At 44.4% G+C, this 18,642-nt stretch overlaps 1 protein-coding gene across 1 annotated transcript; it reads left to right on the top strand.

Moving 5' to 3' along the window:
- The first annotated feature begins 17,316 nt into the window (after positions 1-17,316).
- LOC125179473 (putative RNA-binding protein Luc7-like 2) lies at positions 17,317-18,104 on the top strand. The gene is made up of 2 exons (XM_047885407.1): positions 17,317-17,342; positions 17,696-18,104. The coding sequence occupies exons 1-2, from the start codon at positions 17,317-17,319 to the stop codon at positions 18,102-18,104; spliced, it is 435 nt and encodes a 144-aa protein (XP_047741363.1).
- Positions 18,105-18,642: the final 538 nt, after the last annotated feature.

The following is an 18,642-nucleotide window of genomic DNA, read 5'->3' as shown; positions in this document are numbered from 1 at the left end:
AACAACAACAACAACAAGAATAATACATTGACAAATATAACAATACAACGCACTACGAACATCCGTGCTTGTTCTGGGCGCAGGCGCGGAGCAGGCGCAGAGCAGGAATTACGGCCGAAATGAGACGGCATTAGCGCAGATCGTCCACTAATTGATCCTCTAAATCCTGCAGCTAAACTTGGGTTGTATTTGTCATTACTGGTCATAAACGCGGTTAATTGTGGCGGCCGGCGGCGGTGGCGACGGTGGCAGCGGTGGCAAGGTTTGTGGTGGCGACAAAAGTCAACGTTGCTATCGAGGTCCAATAAAATCCTAGATAGCGCTGGTGTTGAATTTTTTTTATTATTTTACAAAATTTATTTTTCAATTTAAATAATAAATTCCAAGATCAGAGTCAGCATCAAGAGCGGCCAACCTTGGGCGTTTATGCCGGTCATCGTAGCGCTGGTACTGAATTTTTACATTTTTTGACAAAATTTATTTTTTAATTGTAAGAATTGTTCAACTCCCCGAAAATTGTAATAAATTAATTCTCTGGTTATAAATCGCACATCTATATCAATTTATATACATAAAGCATACTTCCTAATAAAACATTTAGATGAATTTTCCTGGTACGAAATGATTTGTATGGGAATTCAAACAAAGTGTACATGTCTGTATGAAGCGTCACGCTCCGTACACTACATGCGTGTGTGAGTTCCAGTTCATAATTCGTGCAGGCTGCGTGCAATTCATCATCATCATCGTGTAATGATTGCTGTCGATATTGAAACATGGACAAAATTGACGTGATCGCAGCGTCTTGTATTTCAGGCGCAGAGCAAATAGAAGGGCTGGCCTCCACACTTCCTAAAACTAATAACATCATTTGACGCTAATAAATTAGCTTCTAATGTTCACAATTAGTCCTTAATTGCTAATGGCATCTTGCAAACAATTTACAATATCCGGCATATTAATACAATTACCCTGACGCGACTCCGACCGACGCCCGACGGGAAAAACGACCTCGGGCCGGAAGCTGGAATTGTCGGAGCTGCTCTGACGATGTTCTGCTCTGATGATGTTCTGCTCTGACGATGTTTTGCTCTGACGATGTTCTGCTCTGACGATGTTCTGCTCTGACGATGTTCTGCTCTGACGATGTTCTGCTCTGACGATGTTCTGCTCTGACGATGTTCTGCTCTGACGATGTTCAATCTGACGATATTCTGCTCTGACGATGTTCTGCTCTGACGATATTCTCTATATTGCGCCTTTGGCGTATGGTGCGCATGGTGCGTGTGGAACATATGATGGGCATTGTTGGTATGGCATATATATTGCGTGTGGGACATATGGAGCACATGGTGCGTAAGGTGCGCATGGAGCGCATGATGCATGCGCACATATGTACAGAGGACAGCAGCTGCTCCCACGCGTGACGCCTGTGCTGGAAAACTTCTGCGACACCGGCCGCGGCGACGCAAAAACCTGCGCCTCATTTCCGCGCATGACGCTGACTTGTAGCGCTGAGTTGTAGCGCTGACTTGTGGCGCTGAGTTGTAGCGTTCTGTGTTGTAGCGCTGAGTTATAGCGCTGAGCTGTAGTGCTGAGTTGTAGCTCTGAGTTGTAGCGCTGAGTTGTAGCGCTGAGTTGTAGCACTGAGTTGTACTTGTCTTAGTTGTAGACGCTGGGACGCAGGACGGCGCTGGAATTGTATTACCATGACGCACAGAGCGGCACAGCGCACGTTGCATGTAGAGACCGGTCGGTACGACGTACTATCACGACGCACCATAACCACGCACCGTGCGTCGTGACATACGATAGACCATTTACGACGCACCATTACGACGCATCATTACGACGCACCATTACGACGCACCATTGCAGCGTATCGTACTCACACGTCGCACCATGCCGATGAACCTGGCAGTTATACCTCTCATTATCAGACCACTACGCTGTTATCCGTGTAATAATCAACTAAATTCTGCCGATATTCTAGTTCTACCCTCATGCCAATTCTTAATGTCATTTATCAGTTACAATAATTTTGTCCCTTTTTCACAACAATAAATGAACTGACATGGTTCTTATTGTTATTGCCACAAATGGAGAGCACGGCGGTACAATGACACAATTACAGGGAGGCGATTTACGTACGCACATTACCGCGTCGCCGTACGCGCCTCTAGTGACCTCGGCTGCTAACGCGCGCCTGACACGACAGGGAAAGTCGCCGCCACTGCCGCTGAAATTGCCAGCTGAAAAGCTGAAGGCTTATATATAAAAACTAAAATTGCGAGCTGAATAACCGAAATTTCACTGAGAAATTCCAAAATTCCGAGGCGAAAAGCTGAAATTGCGAGCTGAAAAGCTGAAGGTTTGCAGAGAAAAAGTGAAATTTTAAGCTGAATAACCGAAATTTCACTGAGAAATTTTAAAATTCCGGGGTGAAAGCTGAAAGCTTTCAGAAAAAAGCTGAAATTGCGAGCTGAATAAGCGAAATTTCACTGAGAAATTGTAAAATTCCGAGGTGAAAAGCTGAAAGCGCACTGAGAAAAGCTGAAATTGCGCGTCTAGAAGCAGGAAGTTCTCAGAGAAGAGCTGAAATTGCGAGCTAAAAAGATAAAAAGTCGGAGAGAAAAGTCAAACAGAGAGAGAGTTCGAAGAAAAAAAATGAAATTACACTCTAAAAATGCTGAAAGTTTGCAGAAAAAAGCTGAAATTACACGAAGAAATACGTGTAAAATGTCACCACTGGTGTCACGTATCAACATAACCTCCGTGCAGGTAATATATCACCTCTCAAGGTACGCATTACGCAATTTACGCAGCATTTGCGAGGTCATAACGCGAAGACGCTCAGCGTTACACGATACCGATACTTTATAGTGATTTTTATTGGCATGGACACGGTTTTTCAGTTAAATATGTATATCACATTTTATTTTGAGATCCCCATGGAATCTATTTATTTTTTGTCAAATCAATGCGTTTTTTGCATGCCTGTTCCCGTAATTTTTTAAGTTAAGCAACAGATTTAGAGTTTGTACTCATAAATCAATTAATACCAGCGCGTAATTTTTACCTGATCACAATTTGAAGATCTGTAATAATATTTTCTTGTAATTTCATGTGGTAAGGAATTTTAAGATTAACTAAATGTTGGTTTTTCCTCAAAATGTTTTAAAGAACACCAGCAGATTTAGGTGCCATTAAGGCCAACGGTAAATAGTTTAGTTAAATTTACCCGCACCCTTCGGCAGAAAGTTCATTTGATTTAATCCCCCTTGACTCTGAACTGTTCAATAAAATTGATCTCCGCAATAAAGTATTCATATCACTTGTCTGCTTAAATCACGATTTCACCAAGAATTTAAAAGTTTAGAAAATCTTAAGTTAATTCATCATGTATTCATTAAAATGTTTCGTAAACGAGCTCCATCATCAGTTTTAATAATTTTAAAGAAGGCAAGTACAATCAATAGTAAAAATTTTAATATACACAAAAAATAGAAGTAAAATATAAGTAAAGAGAAAACGACAAACGAAACATAAAAACCTATCGATTTACAATTTCAAGAGGATATAGAACTAAGATCATAAGCACAAGTAAATCTTTTACGAGTCATAAAAATTTGAAATTCTTTAATTACTATTTTATTCAGAAAATGCTATCCCTCGTTTTACCCACGCTTATAATGTGACCGGCAGTCATAAATATTATTATTGAGGTGATGTCAAGGCATAAATCAACAGCATGTCATAAATTAACTATAAATGAGCGATTTTGCCTGCCGTTGTGCCGATGTTGACGTCCGCAAAGCCGATGTTGATTACGAGCGCAGCGACGCAGGAATGCTGACATCCAATTGTTGATGTTGACTTTGCTTCAACATCATCGGGATGGTATGCATGCAGATCTTCATCATGAGCATCGTAAACTGCGGTAAAAACTCTAGTTATTCCTAAACAAAAATTCCTTATTTCATATTCATTTGGAGAGAAATTGTTGATTTCTTCCTTTTGGGGAATATTTTCGTTATTAAACTGCGTGCATGGCTTATAAATAATTAGTTTAAGTGAGTTATATTATATTACTTATGACTTTAATAGCAAATAGTTCGTCACAAGTTCAGTTGTATAAATTTCATGAGCGCTAGATGAAGCAGACAATATACAAGGTCTACTCAAACCATAAAAAAATTATTATTTTTATCAAAAATCCATCTTAACAAGAAAAAATTGCACAATTTAAATTTATATTTCTATGTAGTTCTATTAAATTGCATATTTTAAAGTATTTCCACACGTTCAGGTAGAACCTTAAACGTTCGGATGCTGGCCACCAATAATAATCCGCTTGTAAATTTGAAACATTTTTTAACATTCCTTGTATAAGTCAACTTACTATACTGCAGAAATATTTTGCACAAAAATCATGAAAATTCATTTTTTATTCCTACACATACCGGTTTATGTTCGCGCAATGAGCGGCCGTACAAAAAGCAGCCGGTTGGCCACCTAAAACACGGCGATGTTTTTTAACGAAGTTGGCCATGTGCCTCGCCCTTGGTTGGCCCTTTTTCAGCGGGGCTCATTTCCCGAGTCTAATTTAGGCTCACTTTATTGTTGCCTGTCACGAGCACTGCGCCCGTACTGGGGTACGTGGAGGTACTGGTTCATTTGGGGTACTTGCGGGTACTTGGATATTTGGAGGGTACTTGGGTGTTTGGGGGTACTGATTGGGGGTACTGGATATTTGAGGTTAGCTGGGGTGTTTGGGGATACTTGGATACTTGAAGGTACTTAGGTATTTAGGGATACTGGATATTTGAGGGTACTGGGGTATTTACGGGTACTTGGATACTTGCAGGTACTTATTATTTGCGGTTACATGGATATTTGAGGGTACTGAGGATTTGCGGGTTCTGCAGGGGTATAGAGAGGCTGAGGATACTGGATGACACGGCAGGAGTACAGGATACCAGGAAGTTACCGGGGACTTACGAGTACTACGAACTTTTAGTTTGTAGCCTTATGGCGCGGAGCTGTATTCGGGGCCGCGGCTTGCTGTCATTGTCTTGTTCATATTATATTAGTTAGTTTATAATTCTCCAGCGTGAAGTAAAATAGTTTCATTTTTTTGACAGAGTAAAGTAAGCTTGAATTCCCGTTGACAATTTAGAATGTAAAGAGGCCACACACCATCCACGTAAGTTCCTAGAGAGTTATATCTGTTGCCACGTTCATATTTATTTTAGCCAGGAGTTGTGCTATACAGAGATATTGGTTTATTAAATACCCACGTATATTTGTACTTGGTTTAAATATTCAGTTTGTATTTTCATTTGTTCAGATGTGCGGAATTTTGTTCCGCAGTTTTATAAGAAGAATAAGGAAACAACCCAGAATGACTAATATTTTTCGTTATCATTGTCTCTGCCTGGCTTGATGAGGTGGCCGTTTGAATTTTAGCTAGCCAGGACAAGATATGTAACTGCAAAAGCATAGTTTATCTTCTGCGAAAATCTACGGCATTCTTCCTCCTCTTTTCACTTACTCGAAAGTTGAGGAACGTTCGTGCGGGACGGCGATGATGAGGTAAAGCGTTTGTAAGGCGCTTCATGGGCTGATGAAATGTTTGTGGGGAGTTATAGAGAGATAGTGTGGTGTTAGTGTGGTGTTAGTGTGGCATCAGTGTGGCGTTAGTGTGGTGTTGGTGTGGCGTTAGTGTGCTGTTGGTGTGGCGTTAGTGTGGTGTTTAGCGAGTCCGGAGATCTACTGCGTACACTTTGAGTCTCTGGGAATCTACTGGGTAATTAGAATTATCTTTTATTCTGGTGTAATACGGTTAGTGTGGCGTTACTGAGGCGTTAGTGAGGTGTTGGCGTGACGTTGGTGTGGCGTTAGCGTTCAGCGTTACAGACCACTACAGCAGAAGCAGCAGACGGCGATCACAGACACCCGGGCAGAGGCGAGCTGTAGACTGCATGAAGCAGACTACAGCAGACAGAAGCTGAAGAGAAAGACCGCCGATGAAGACAGAAGTGAAAGTGAGCAGGCAAAGACAGAAGCAGATAACAGACGCAGGAAAACGTTGACGTTTTCTGGCCGTCGCCGTCTGAGGCCTTTATGTGTTAAATAAAAGGCCCGCCTCAGGCCATTGAGGCTTTATCAAACCAGCTTTTATTGACGCCTGAGAAAGAGTTAAAAATTGCGCGTTCATATTTGGCACCACTGCAGATTTAAAAAGTGTATTTTTAATGAGATTACTGCGTATATAGATGCGTAGATTACGCGTGGCATGATACGCAGCGTAATGATGCGATACGAGTCTGTAAGTCTACAAGGTAAGGTAATGGGCGGCTCTATTGTGAAGTCTGTAAGCCTGCAAATGCGTCGGGAAATGCAATGAAAGTTTCTCAGATAAGCCTGCGGTGTCTGCGCCTGCGTTAAGACGCAGACGTCCCGCTGCTGCGCCTGCGCCTGCCTTCAGACGCAGACGTCCCGTCGCTGCGCCTGCGCCTGCGTTCAGACGCAGACGTCCCGCTGCTGCGCCTGCGCCTGCCTTCAGACGCAGACGTCCCGCCGCTGCGCCTGCGCCTGCGTTTAGCCGCCGACGTCCCGCCGTGCCGCTTACTGCCGACAGATGTCGGCCACGACTGTTCGATTTCTGTCGTGCGTCGGCACCGTGACGCCACGTGTCGGGGCCTCACGTGCACGTGTCATGACACGTGCACGTGAACCCGTGCCTAACCCTGCCACGCTAGACCCCGACCCTCTCATTTACTGGACCAATTGAGCCCTTGACGAGCTACCGATTAGGAGGTCACTTGATGCTGCAACTCTTCGCTAGGAGGTCACTTGATGCTGCAACTCTTCGCNACCACACCAACACCACACCACACCAACACCACACCACACCAACACCACACCAACACCACACCAACGCCACACCCCACCAACACCACACCACACCAACACCACACCACCTGTCTCTTATACACATCTAGATGTGTATAAGAGACAGCTCTAGCAGCAATGCCCTCTGTCATAGAGGCGCCCCTCTAGCGGCAGTGCCCTCTGTCATAGAGGCGCCCCTCTAGCGGCAGTGCCCTCTGTCATAGAGGCGGCCCTCTAGCGGCAGTACCCTCTGTCATAGAGGCGCCCCTCTAGCGGCAGTGCCCTCTGTCATAGAGGCGGCCCTCTAGCGGCAGTACCCTCTGTCATAGAGGCGCCCCTCCAGCGGCAGTGCCCTCTGTCACAGCGGCGCCCCTCTAGCGGCAGTGCCCTCTGTCATAGAGGCGCCCCTCCAGCGGCAGTGCCCTCTGTTATAGAGGCGCCCCTCTAATAGCCTTTTTTTGCATATTGTCTGTGCAAAAATTGTTGGAATTTCTAATTTAGAGCATTCCTTGGTAATCTCAAAGCGACATTTCTTCTTTTTGAGCTTTATCTTTCTACAGGAATGTTCATTCGTGTTAAATTTTATAAATTCTTATAAAATGAAGGCCATTCAATGTTTTTACATGAGATTTCTACGTTACTTTTTCAAATAATTATACTTCTGTGAATAAATTGTTCAAATAATTGTTCTCTAATTAACAGGCCTAAGAAGGAAGTCTCTCGTTATTAAGAAACGACAAGGACAAAAAATCGGTATGAAAATATAAATTTTATGAAAATTAATCTTTATAACCATTTTCTGCGTGACGTAAGTTCTTTTTGTTCATTTTAATGCACACAAAACCGCAGAAAAGAACTTCTCAAGCGATGCACAATTTAATGAACAAACTTCAGTTTCCGCAGAATTTGCGTAGAAAGTTTCCGCATTGCAGGAACTGCTTGCATGAAATCTAAAAAAATATAACTCAGTACTTACTGCAGTGAGTGACAGAGAGCGCGTTTTCTCGTCGACGAAAACGTGAAGTCACGGACGGACAGACAGACGGACGGACAGACGGACGGACAGACGGACGGACAGACGGACGGACGGACGGATATGGCGAGCACAATAGCGCCTTTTTTCCATAAATGAGAAAATGCCTTAAAAATATCCCACGTATCTAACGACTTTTTCTTTCTCTCATTTACTCACATTCTGGGACTTTGGCTAAAACACATCGTTCCGTGATCGTTTATATACAAGATATATTTATACGGCGCTCAATGCATGTATAATAAGGCGATCAAAGCTCCCCTGTACCAGCGAGCGTCTAAGCGTTTTTCTTCTGCTTCATAAAGAGCAAAGCAACAAAAGGTTTCCGGTCATCGATCAAGCGGAAAATACCAGCGCCAGATTATCATTTCGCTGTAAAAATTGACCCGGCCTCGCGCGCCATAACAATAGAAGCGTTGCCAACACATGGTAATGCTGCCCGCTAGGGCTGGACAGAGGAAAAACCGCTGGGTGGGAATGGTTCTATGGTAAAATCAGGGCAAAGTGCCGGCTGGGAATGGTTCTTTGCTGAAATAGAGGGAAAAACGCTAGCTGGGAGTAGTCTGGGTTAAACAGAGGGAAAACAGTAATTGGTAGCGTTTCTTCACTGATCAGCGGGAAAACCGCTTGCTGATGACTCAACGCTGGAGGGAATACCGTGAAGTGGCAACGTTCCACAGATATGCATGGGATAGCTGCTTAAATAGATTTATTTTTAATAAGTTAATTTTAAGTAAACTAATTTGAAATAAGCTAATTTTAAATAAGCTACGCTTAAATAAACTAATTTTAAATAAGCCTATTTAATAATTGTCCATCTGCATCACGCTTCAGTTCAGCACAAATGGAAGCAAAATTGTAAACTCGATTCCATTTTGATAACAACCACGGACTCAAAAGTTCCCAAAACTCCCAGCAAAGCTGCAATTTATTTAAAAATTTCTTTATTTTAGTCTGCAAAGAAGCTGCTAAACTCAGGCAAAGGTTAAGCTTGAGCTAAACAGCGCAATGTCCTGGATATATATTGTTTTTCTCTTGCCACTGGGAAGGAAAGTTTTGTAATACAATTAGAAGTTGTGCAGTTTATTGTGTTCAGTGATGGCGGTGGTGCCAACTTGTGGTGTTGTGGGGTTGTTGACTTCTCAGTTGTGTTCTGTTGCTTCTAACGTAACTATTACAAATAAAGGTGATTATTAACAGGAAATTGTTGAATAACAGGCTTCGGTAATCCATATTTACGTAGCCTTAAAAACCAGCTTTCGTGGAAAAAGTCTTTTATGAAACTTTATAATCGAAATGACGTTGAGCCATAAACTTATAGGTTATGTAGAGATCAATAATTGACTTTAACGCACACAGGCACGATCTTTCAATAACTCACGATCATAATGGAGAATATGATCGTCACAGATAACTTTTATCAACATGGAGATTACGACCCATACTAATAACTTATCACATGTTTCACTATCCAGACGTAAATTCAGAAATCATACGATTATCGTAAACCACATTTCTCGCAACAGCGCCGCTACGTTGTTCTCCGTTCGTTGCCTCCCGTTTACCGTTTTATTGCGTTTTTATCGTATTTTTTTCGTTATCCCTTCATCCCGCGTAGGAAGTGAGTCTCTGCCAAAGTATGACGTAGTGGCAGCGATGTAATAACATTCATTTATTTTTTAGTTCATCGTCGCTGCCGAGGTTGTTAATCATAACAGAAACAGAATATACAAACATTTCCTTCTCGTTCATTTTTTATTTGTTTATCATGACTTTTGAATATTTTCTTCCATTATTATAAGACTCTTTGTTCCATTATTTTAAAATACTTTTATCCATTACTTTAAAATGCATTCTTCTTTTTGAATTCTTGGATTTTTGAACTTAGTTTCATCTCACTTCACTCATGGCAGGTATATATAATTCCCATCCGCTATTGCTAGTGATTTGCTACGCCTGATGAACAGAAACGAAATTCAGACGTCCGTTATTTCTAGCCTTTTCTGCTACATTTCATAAACAGCAACATCTGTCCGTTATTTCCACCGTTTTCTGTTACATTTCCTGAACACCAACATTTATCCGTTATTTCCACTCCTTTCTGCTACATTTTATGAACAGAAATACTTGTCCGTTATTTCCACCATTTTTTGTTATATTTCCTGAACAGCAACATTTACTTTGTCCGTTATTTCCACCGTTTTCGGTTATAATTCCGAAACAGCAACATTTATCCCTAATTTCCAGCATTTCAGTTAAGTTTTTGAACCAGCAACGTACCTCAAACGTCCAAAAATTAAACCGTGACGCCGCAACGGTCGGGAAACGCGCAGCTGCGACGCAGGTTTCGATTTAGCGAGAAGTTCTCATCATGAACTGTGACGTTTGGAGTTATTTGAAGGGAACTGTGATGGACGAGCCCGTGGGCCACGGGCGGGCCATGGGCCCAACCGCGGGCCTGTGCACGGGCCCAGCGAGGCGGGCCTCTGGCGGGTGAGAGGGGCCCCACCCGCGGGTCTTTAGTCGGGCCCAACTTCAGCTGGAACGCCTTCAGTTAGAACGCCTTCAGCTGCATCGCCTTCAGCTGGACCGTCTTCTGCTGGAACGTCTTCAGCTGGAACGCCTTCAGCTGGAACGTCTTCAGCTGGAACGTCTTCAGCTGGAACGCCTTCACCTGGAACGCCTTCAGTTAGAGCGCCTTCAGCTGGAACGCCTTCAGCTGGAACGTCTTCAGCTGGAACGAACGCCTTCAGCTGAAACGTCTTCAGCTGGAACGTCTTCAGCTGGAACGCCTTCACCTGGAACGCCTTCAGCTGGAACGTCTTCAGCTGGAACGTCTTTAGCTGGAACGTCTTCAGCTGGAACGTCTTCAGCTGGAACGCCTTCACCTGGAACGTCTTCAGCTGGAACGCCTTCACCTGGAACGCCTTCACCTGGAACGCCTTCAGCTGGAACGTCTTCACCTGGAACGCCTTCAGCTGGAACGTCTTCAGCTGGAACGTCTTTAGCTGGAACGTCTTCAGCTGGAACGTCTTCAGCTGGAACGCCTTCACCTGGAACGTCTTCAGCTGGAACGCCTTCACCTGGAACGCCTTCACCTGGAACGCCTTCAGCTGGAACGTCTTCACCTGGAACGCCTTCAGCTGGAACGTCTTCACTTGAATCGATAATTTTCAGGGCACAGGAAGACTTGAATTTTCTTTCGCCATCCATACCACGACAACATCAGCGGATGATGTGCGACGCTGAGCCAGAACTGCCAAGATGTGATGATGGCATTAGGTTAAGTTTGGCATTTATAATAACGCTGTGTCATTATTACGACACCACATCACATCTCATCACTCACTCCTAAATGCAGTAGCAAATCGTCATTTGTCAACATTACTCACCACCACCACCACCACTCATAAGAAGCGCTCAACATTACTCACCACCACCACCACTCATAAGAAGCGCTCAACATTACTCACCACCATCACTCACCACTCATACCTCAACATCACCACTCAACTATCACTCCGTGGGCCCTTTTCCCTCCCCCTAACCCCACCCCTCGTGTCTTCTAGTGGCCGCAGGACGCAGTGGAGTGGCCGCAGGACGCAGTGGAGTGGTCGCAGGACGCAGTGGAGTGGCCGCAGGACGCAGTGGAGTGGCCGCAGTGGAGGTTGGTCATGCAGCTTGAAGGTCACAATGAAATTGTTTCTAACATTCAGAACAAGAAATGATCGCAGTGATCTGATTTATTGACATAAACTCATTATAATCTAATATTCTTCACGCACGTCTTCGTGGTGCACGGCAGTACACGGAGTGCGTGCACAGCTTCGTGGTGCACGGCAGTCCACGGAGTGCGTGCACAGCTGACGCACGGAAAGGTACAGCGCGCTAAGATGCCGCCAGGTTCACCGGAACCGGCAGCGGCAGCGGCGGCGGCGAAGTTTGGATAGGCCAGTGGGTAATTGTGGTGCCGGGATATTTATTGGCTACATTTGTGGTGAGTGGTAGGAGGCAGCAATAACTTGCCTAGCCTCTAATGGCCGACTCAATAACTTGCCTAGCCTCTAATGGCCGACTCCTGCTTAATTGAAGCCTTCGACTGTCGTGTCTCCACATGGCCTCTGGTGAGGTTGGCGCAGCCTTTGGCCCCAAATTTAACTATCAAACAAACCAACTTTCAACCTAAACGTGGACAAATGCACTAAGCTTCGGAGCTACGATGCCGCAGACCAGGCTAGAAACCACGGCCACCTATACCGGTTACGGATCTACTTAAAGCCATGGCGTCGTCTACCCGCATGCAGCCTTCGCCCAAGTCAGCCTAGTTTCAAGTCAACCCCAACATGGCCCTACCTCTACAGTTACCCCTATTCTTCACCTTACTGCAGCCAGTGACCATTTCAATTCAATTGGAACCTCAACATGGCCCTACCTCTACAGTTACCCATATTCTTCACCTTACGGCAGCCAGTGAATAGCCCCAGCCTCCCCACTTGCCCCAACACCCAACCTTACTGCAGTTAGGTTAGGTTTGTTTGGGTGGCGAGTCGGGGTAAGCGTGGAGGTAAGGCCTTGTTGGAGTTGGGAATCCAGGACGAATATGCAACTTGAACAATGGCCGTGGCCTAATGGAGCTATGGGTGTAAGCATTTAACTTAGCATAGGCATAGGCATAGGCTAGTAAGCATAGGCATAGGCTAGTAGCCTATAGAGGAAGGAAGGAAGGAGTGAAGGAAGGAAGGAGGAGGGAAGGAAGTAATGAAAGAAGGAAGGAAGGATTGAAAGAAGAAAGGAAGGAAGGAATGAAAGAAGGAACGAAAGAAGAAAGAAAGGAAGGAATAAAAGGAGGAAGGAAGGATGGATGATTAGAAGGAAGCAAGGAAGGAAGCAAGCAAGGAAGGAAGGAGGAAGGAAGGAAGCCTAATTGCTCACGGGAAGGTATATGAAAGTGATGATGGTATGGAGCAATGCTGGCCATCCCAGTGGCGGCACGGTGTGGTGAGAGTTGGGAGATGTTTGGTGGTGAGTATAAGGTGAGGGTGATGAAAGTCGTTTGTGTGGAGAGTTTTATTGCGATGCTGTTGGCGGTAAGTTAATGACGAGTGCTGTGAGTGTGAGTGTGGTGAGTTTGGCATTGTGGATGGATGTCAGTGATGATGAATGTGGCGATGTAAGTGATAATGGTGGTGCATATGGTGTTGAATATGCAGAGCTTGGTAGCGCTACTTTGAAATGTAGCGGCCGCTACCGCTACATGCTGTAAATGTAACGGGCGCTACCGCTACCGCTACAATTACTTAAATGTAGCGCCGCAACCGCTACTTAAAATGTAGCGGCCGCTAGTAGCGGCCGCTACATGTAGCGCGCTACTGCCCACCTCTGTGTGTATGCTAGTGGTGATCAGTGCGGTGTTGTGGGTGCGAGTGCTGGAGGTGGTCCTGCAAGTGGTGGTGGGTGGTGAATGTGGTAAATTGCAGTAAGTGGTGCATGTGGAGCGTGGTGTGATGATGCCTGTGAGTTATTGATTATGTGTGGGTGGTGATGTTATAATTTTCCTGAACTTTCGTGGAGATTTAGAGCGGTTGTAAATGACCATGATTCTAAATATAAAGTTTTAGTTGATTGTGGTGAGTGATTTTTGAATCGAAATTTAGCTTAAATGCTTTAAAAACGTATTTTCCAGCGTCTAACGGAAGGGGGAATTAGGGCGAAGGAAGGCGTCATTAGTGAAGGTGTGGGAGGCGATGGAAGGGTTCAGGTAATTAAAGGACGAACTCTACAGGTAATGACAGGAGGCTGCAGACAGAACTGCTCCTGGCACCACCCAGGCTGCTCCTGTCATTACAGCCATCCACCAGCACTGCGTCATCCTGCCATCCTTCCAGCACTGCGTCGTCCTGCCATCCTTCCAGCACTGCGTCGTCCTGCCATCCTTCCTGCACTGCGTCGTCCTACCTTCCTTCCAGCACTGCGTCGTCCTACCTTCCTTCCAGCACTGCGTCGTCCTGCCATCCTTCCAACACTGCGTCGTCCTGCCATCCTTCCAGCACTGCATGCGTCTCACGCACCACGCACACCTCTCACACGCACCACGCACACCCCTCTCACGCACCACGCACACCCCTCTCACGCACCACGCACGTCCCTCTCACGCACCACGCACTTTTCTCTCCATACGCCGAAGCCGCGGTCATGTGCGAATAATAGAGCTTATGAATTGCCTTCTGGCCTCCAGTTATCATGTTTGCACCTGCGACTAACAATGTTATTACTACGGAAATACCACTTTGATCATATTCCTACGACAAGCAACACTATTAATGCTATTTCTACGGCAACCACAACGTGACTTTTAGCCGTTCTCACCCTCTCGATCGATCCTTGATCGCTGCCCCGCAAAGGTTATATTCTTACGAGTTGTCTTGGCTGGATTATGGGCGGCCAAACGTTGGCCGACGATGATCCGCCCCTAGCAATAAACTTAGCGTATGTTGATTTATTTAACACAAATCTGAGTAAGTGAACGCAGCTCTGCCTGCATGGCGTAGCCGCTCGTTGGCAACCTAAATACACATGAATTTAAATTTTTTGCTGCGGTATTTGTGAGTATAATTTCATTCATATTTAAAATTATAATTCATTCTGAAATAGTTATTAGATAAATAGCAAAACATGTAATTTTAGTTGCACTTACTAAATTCATATTCTTAGTGCACCAGCTACACGCATCGGCTCGGTCGTTGCACAAACAGCATATTTCCTCGGCTAATGATTTCTGCCGTTGTATACTTTCATGTTTATAATTCAACTGTGTGTTATGCATGTACCGTGTGTAATATCGTAGGTCTTTCCTTTACATTTAACGCGGATATTCCTTCATATCCTTCAGTCTTTCGGCAGCTCCCAAGACTCATGAAAGAGTTTCAGATTCTGGTACACTTAAAAAAGATATATTACATGCTGGACCTGGAACACCCAGGCACGAAAACTCAGGTACGTATAACTCCTTACGAACGGGCTGGTACGAAAAACTACGGATGTACGAACAGCCAGGTATGAATAACTACGAATATAAAAACTTAGGTTTGAACAATCTAATTCAATCTTCAGGTTTGAATTCATCGTTTCTAACCCCTCAATCCAAGTCTAGTCTGAGATCCGACGAAAGAAATAACGTCAACCCCGTTCCAGATAACCGTCATGGAGTACCATAACACAACCGTGCGTAACCGACTAGAAATACCCTCAACTTTACCGCACTCAGCCGGCTAGAAATACCCTCAACTTTACCGCGCTCAGCCGGCTAGAAACACCCTCAAGCCTACCGTGCATCCCCGGTATGAAATCCCTCAACCCTTCCCCCGCGCAACCAGCAGGGAATACCCTTAACCCTTTCGCGTGTAACCGGCTACAAACACCGTCAAGTTCAACCGGGACGTGGAACCTGAGCCGCGCTGCAAACAGATTACGGTGTGCCGGTCTCGGTCTCATCAAGAGGGAAGCCGGACCGCTGCCCTCGAATCCGAGGAAAGGAAAGAGGGGAAGGGGGGAATGGGCGCTCTGCAGCTTCTAGACTGCGTTAGTAATTTCCAGGTGAATTTGGAGACGAAGGTAATACTTTACTGTGAGGGTGATACTGGGGGGGGGGTATTACTTTTCTGTGTGGTTAGTACTACGAGGGTAATACTCCAATGTGAGGGCGATACTCCAATGTGAGGGTAATACTTCACTTGTGAGTAAAACCCCGAGGTTAATACTCCACTGTGACACGCAATGCGAACCAATAGATGCAATCTTGTCACTACGGGGGCGTGCTATGCACATGAGGAGCATTTAGGCGCAACATGAGGAGCATTTAGACGCAACATGAGGAGCATTTAGACGCAACATGAGGAGCATTTAGGCGCAACATGAGGAGCATTTAGGCGCAACATGAGGAGCATTTAGGCGCAACATAAGGAGCATTTAGGCGCAACATGGCGATGAAGGCAATCTGCTGCCCGGCAATCTATCAAATAATGAAGTCGGCCGCCTGCGCTTTGTCGCGCTCCCGACGCCCGCAAAATAAATTAACGCGGCATGATAGCGCGTTTATGGAGGTATGTCTGGGCGCTGCTGGGCGCTGCTGGGCGCTGCTGGGTGATGCTGGGCGCTGCTGGGCGCTGCTGGGCGCTGCTGGGCGCTGCTGGGCGCTGCTGGGTGCTGGGCGCTGCTGCATGCTGGGCGCCGCTGGGCGCTGCTGGGCGCTGCTGGGCGCTGCTGAGCGCTGCTGGGTGATGCTGGCGCTGCTGGGCGCTGCTGGGCGCTGCTGGGTGATGCTGGGCGCTGCTGGGCGCTGCTGCATGCTGGGCGCCGCTGGGCGCTGCTGGGCGCTGCTGGGCGCTGCTGGGCGCTGCTGGGTGATGCTGGGCGCTGCTGGGCGCTGCTGGGCGCTGCTGGGCGCTGCTGGCTGATGCTGGGCTTAGCATCACCCAATGATGTTGCTTATATTATCTAATGCAAAATACAATTTATACATAAAAACGTTACATTTTTAACGTAAGCGTTTCGTTGTCATCATCTTTGAAGTTTCCTCGATAAAATCGTTCGGAAACCGCTAGTTGCTGGTTTTATTTATGATCAAAAAATGTAAGTAATGTGTTTACGAATTTTTTCTACGTCACGATTGACGGTTTTTATAATTATCTAGAGAATCTTTTCAACCTTGAAATGGTTGAATTCTAAATAATTTCTAAAAATTTGGTATTTTTTCCGCTCCGGTGGCGTTGGTTAGTTGGTTTCCGCAATCGTTGGTTCTTATAATACTTTCATACAAATCCTCCTATTAAATGTTGCGGAATATAATTGTTGCAAGCATATACAGTGGTTACAATATCTTCTCCTCTCAATAAATCAATAAATTTCTGAGAATATTATTGAGAACATTATTGAGAATATTATTGAGAACATTATTGAGAATATTATTGAGAACATTATTGAGAATATTATTGAGAATATTATTGAGAATATTATTGAGAATATTATTGAGAATATTATTGAGAATATTATTGAAAATATTATTGAGAATATTATTGAGAATATTATTGAAAATATTATTGAGAATATTATTGGAAATATTATTGAGAATATTATTGAGAATATTATTGAGAATATTATTGAGAATATCATTGAGAACATTATTGAGAATATTATTGAGAATATCATTGAGAATATTATTGCTAAAGACATGAGTGTAACAATATACGATGTAGTTCGGCCGTTATCTTCAGGTATTGTTTCGGTGATGTAATTTCTGCGGTATTGTGGTGACATATAGGATGCTATAAGCCACTCGATTTATTGTATTTTTTAGTCTGCTCTTATTTGAATGGTTTCCTTTGACCACAATGACGATGCAACAACAACAACAATGGCAAGAACTTCGACAAGTCTCCGACCAAGAACTCCATCGATCTTCGATCAATTGTTGACCACTTCGTCTCGATCTTTCAGTGTTTAATTAATCGAGATCAATCTTCCGAAGCGGTAGATAAATAATTAAATTAGTTAATTAGAAGTTCAGTTCATTTAAATCTGGTTTGCAGAAATTTTTCAAGGATTGATTTTTAAAAAGATCGATGAAAGATTGATTCTTCGATTGTAGTTTTTATGAGATTTCCCCAAATCGATGCTTGGAATCTATTATGTGTATCTTTTCTTGCAATGCGTCAGAAGCGCTATAGGAGAAGCACCGAAAGAGAAGCATTAAAGAAGAAATATCCAAAGGAAAAGACCAAAGGAGAAGCGCCAAATAAGTAGCAATGAAGAAGACCCAAACGAGAAGCACCAGGGTAGAAGCGTCAAAGGAGAAACACCAAAGGAGAAGCACCAAAGGAGAAGCACCAAAGGAGAAGCACCAAAGGAGAAGCACCAAAAGAGAAGCACCAAAGGAGAAGCACCAAAGGAACCAAAGGAGAAGCACCAAAGGAGAAGCACCAAAGTAACCAAAGGAGAAGCACCAAAGGAGAAGCACCAAAGGAGAAGCACCAAAGTAGAAGCACCAAAGAAGAAGCACCAAAGTAGAAGCACCAAAGGAGAAGCACCAAATGAGAAGCACCAAAGTAGAAGCTCCAAAGTAGAAGCACCAGAAGAGAAGCACCAAAGGAGAAGCACCAAAGGAGAAGCACCAAAGTAGAAGCTCCAGAGGAGAAGCACCAAAAGAGAAGCACCAAAGGAGAAGCGGCCACCAGCTTCGCCACGCCACAAAAGAGCAACAAAAGCTCGAGCTTCGATTTTGAGCTATTTTGTGTCCCTTTGTGAGGCGGAAAATCTCGCATGAGAATCGAAGGCTGGCTTCAAGAACGCCTATTCGCCGTGAAATTGACTCCCGTAAATCGTGCAACGCAATAAAGGATTCTTTTAATTGATGTTTGTTAGAGAAAGGAAAGTTTTATGTGGCACCTTCACGTTGGAAATTTTAGAAGCGTCATTGGAGACGACGCCGAAAGGCATATATGCGGCATGATTGAACACCGTGGTTTGATTTTGTTTAATCTAAGGGCTATATATATATATAACAATCTAGGATATGATCACCTTAATTCATGGATGATAAATTAAAATAGTGTTGCTAATCAATAGTAATATTGCAAATCCTCTACAAGTTGAATATTTTTGACTTTGATATTTTAGTTATTTTTAGATCGCTTTTAAGGGGAGCGTCTACCCTAAAA

The sequence above is a fragment of the Hyalella azteca genome, unplaced genomic scaffold, assembly GCF_000764305.2.
Source record: "Hyalella azteca isolate HAZT.00-mixed unplaced genomic scaffold, Hazt_2.0.2 contig17841, whole genome shotgun sequence".
NCBI lineage: Eukaryota > Metazoa > Arthropoda > Malacostraca > Amphipoda > Hyalellidae > Hyalella > Hyalella azteca.
Note: the sequence above shows the minus strand (reverse complement) of the source record. Positions and strands in the feature narration are given on the sequence as shown.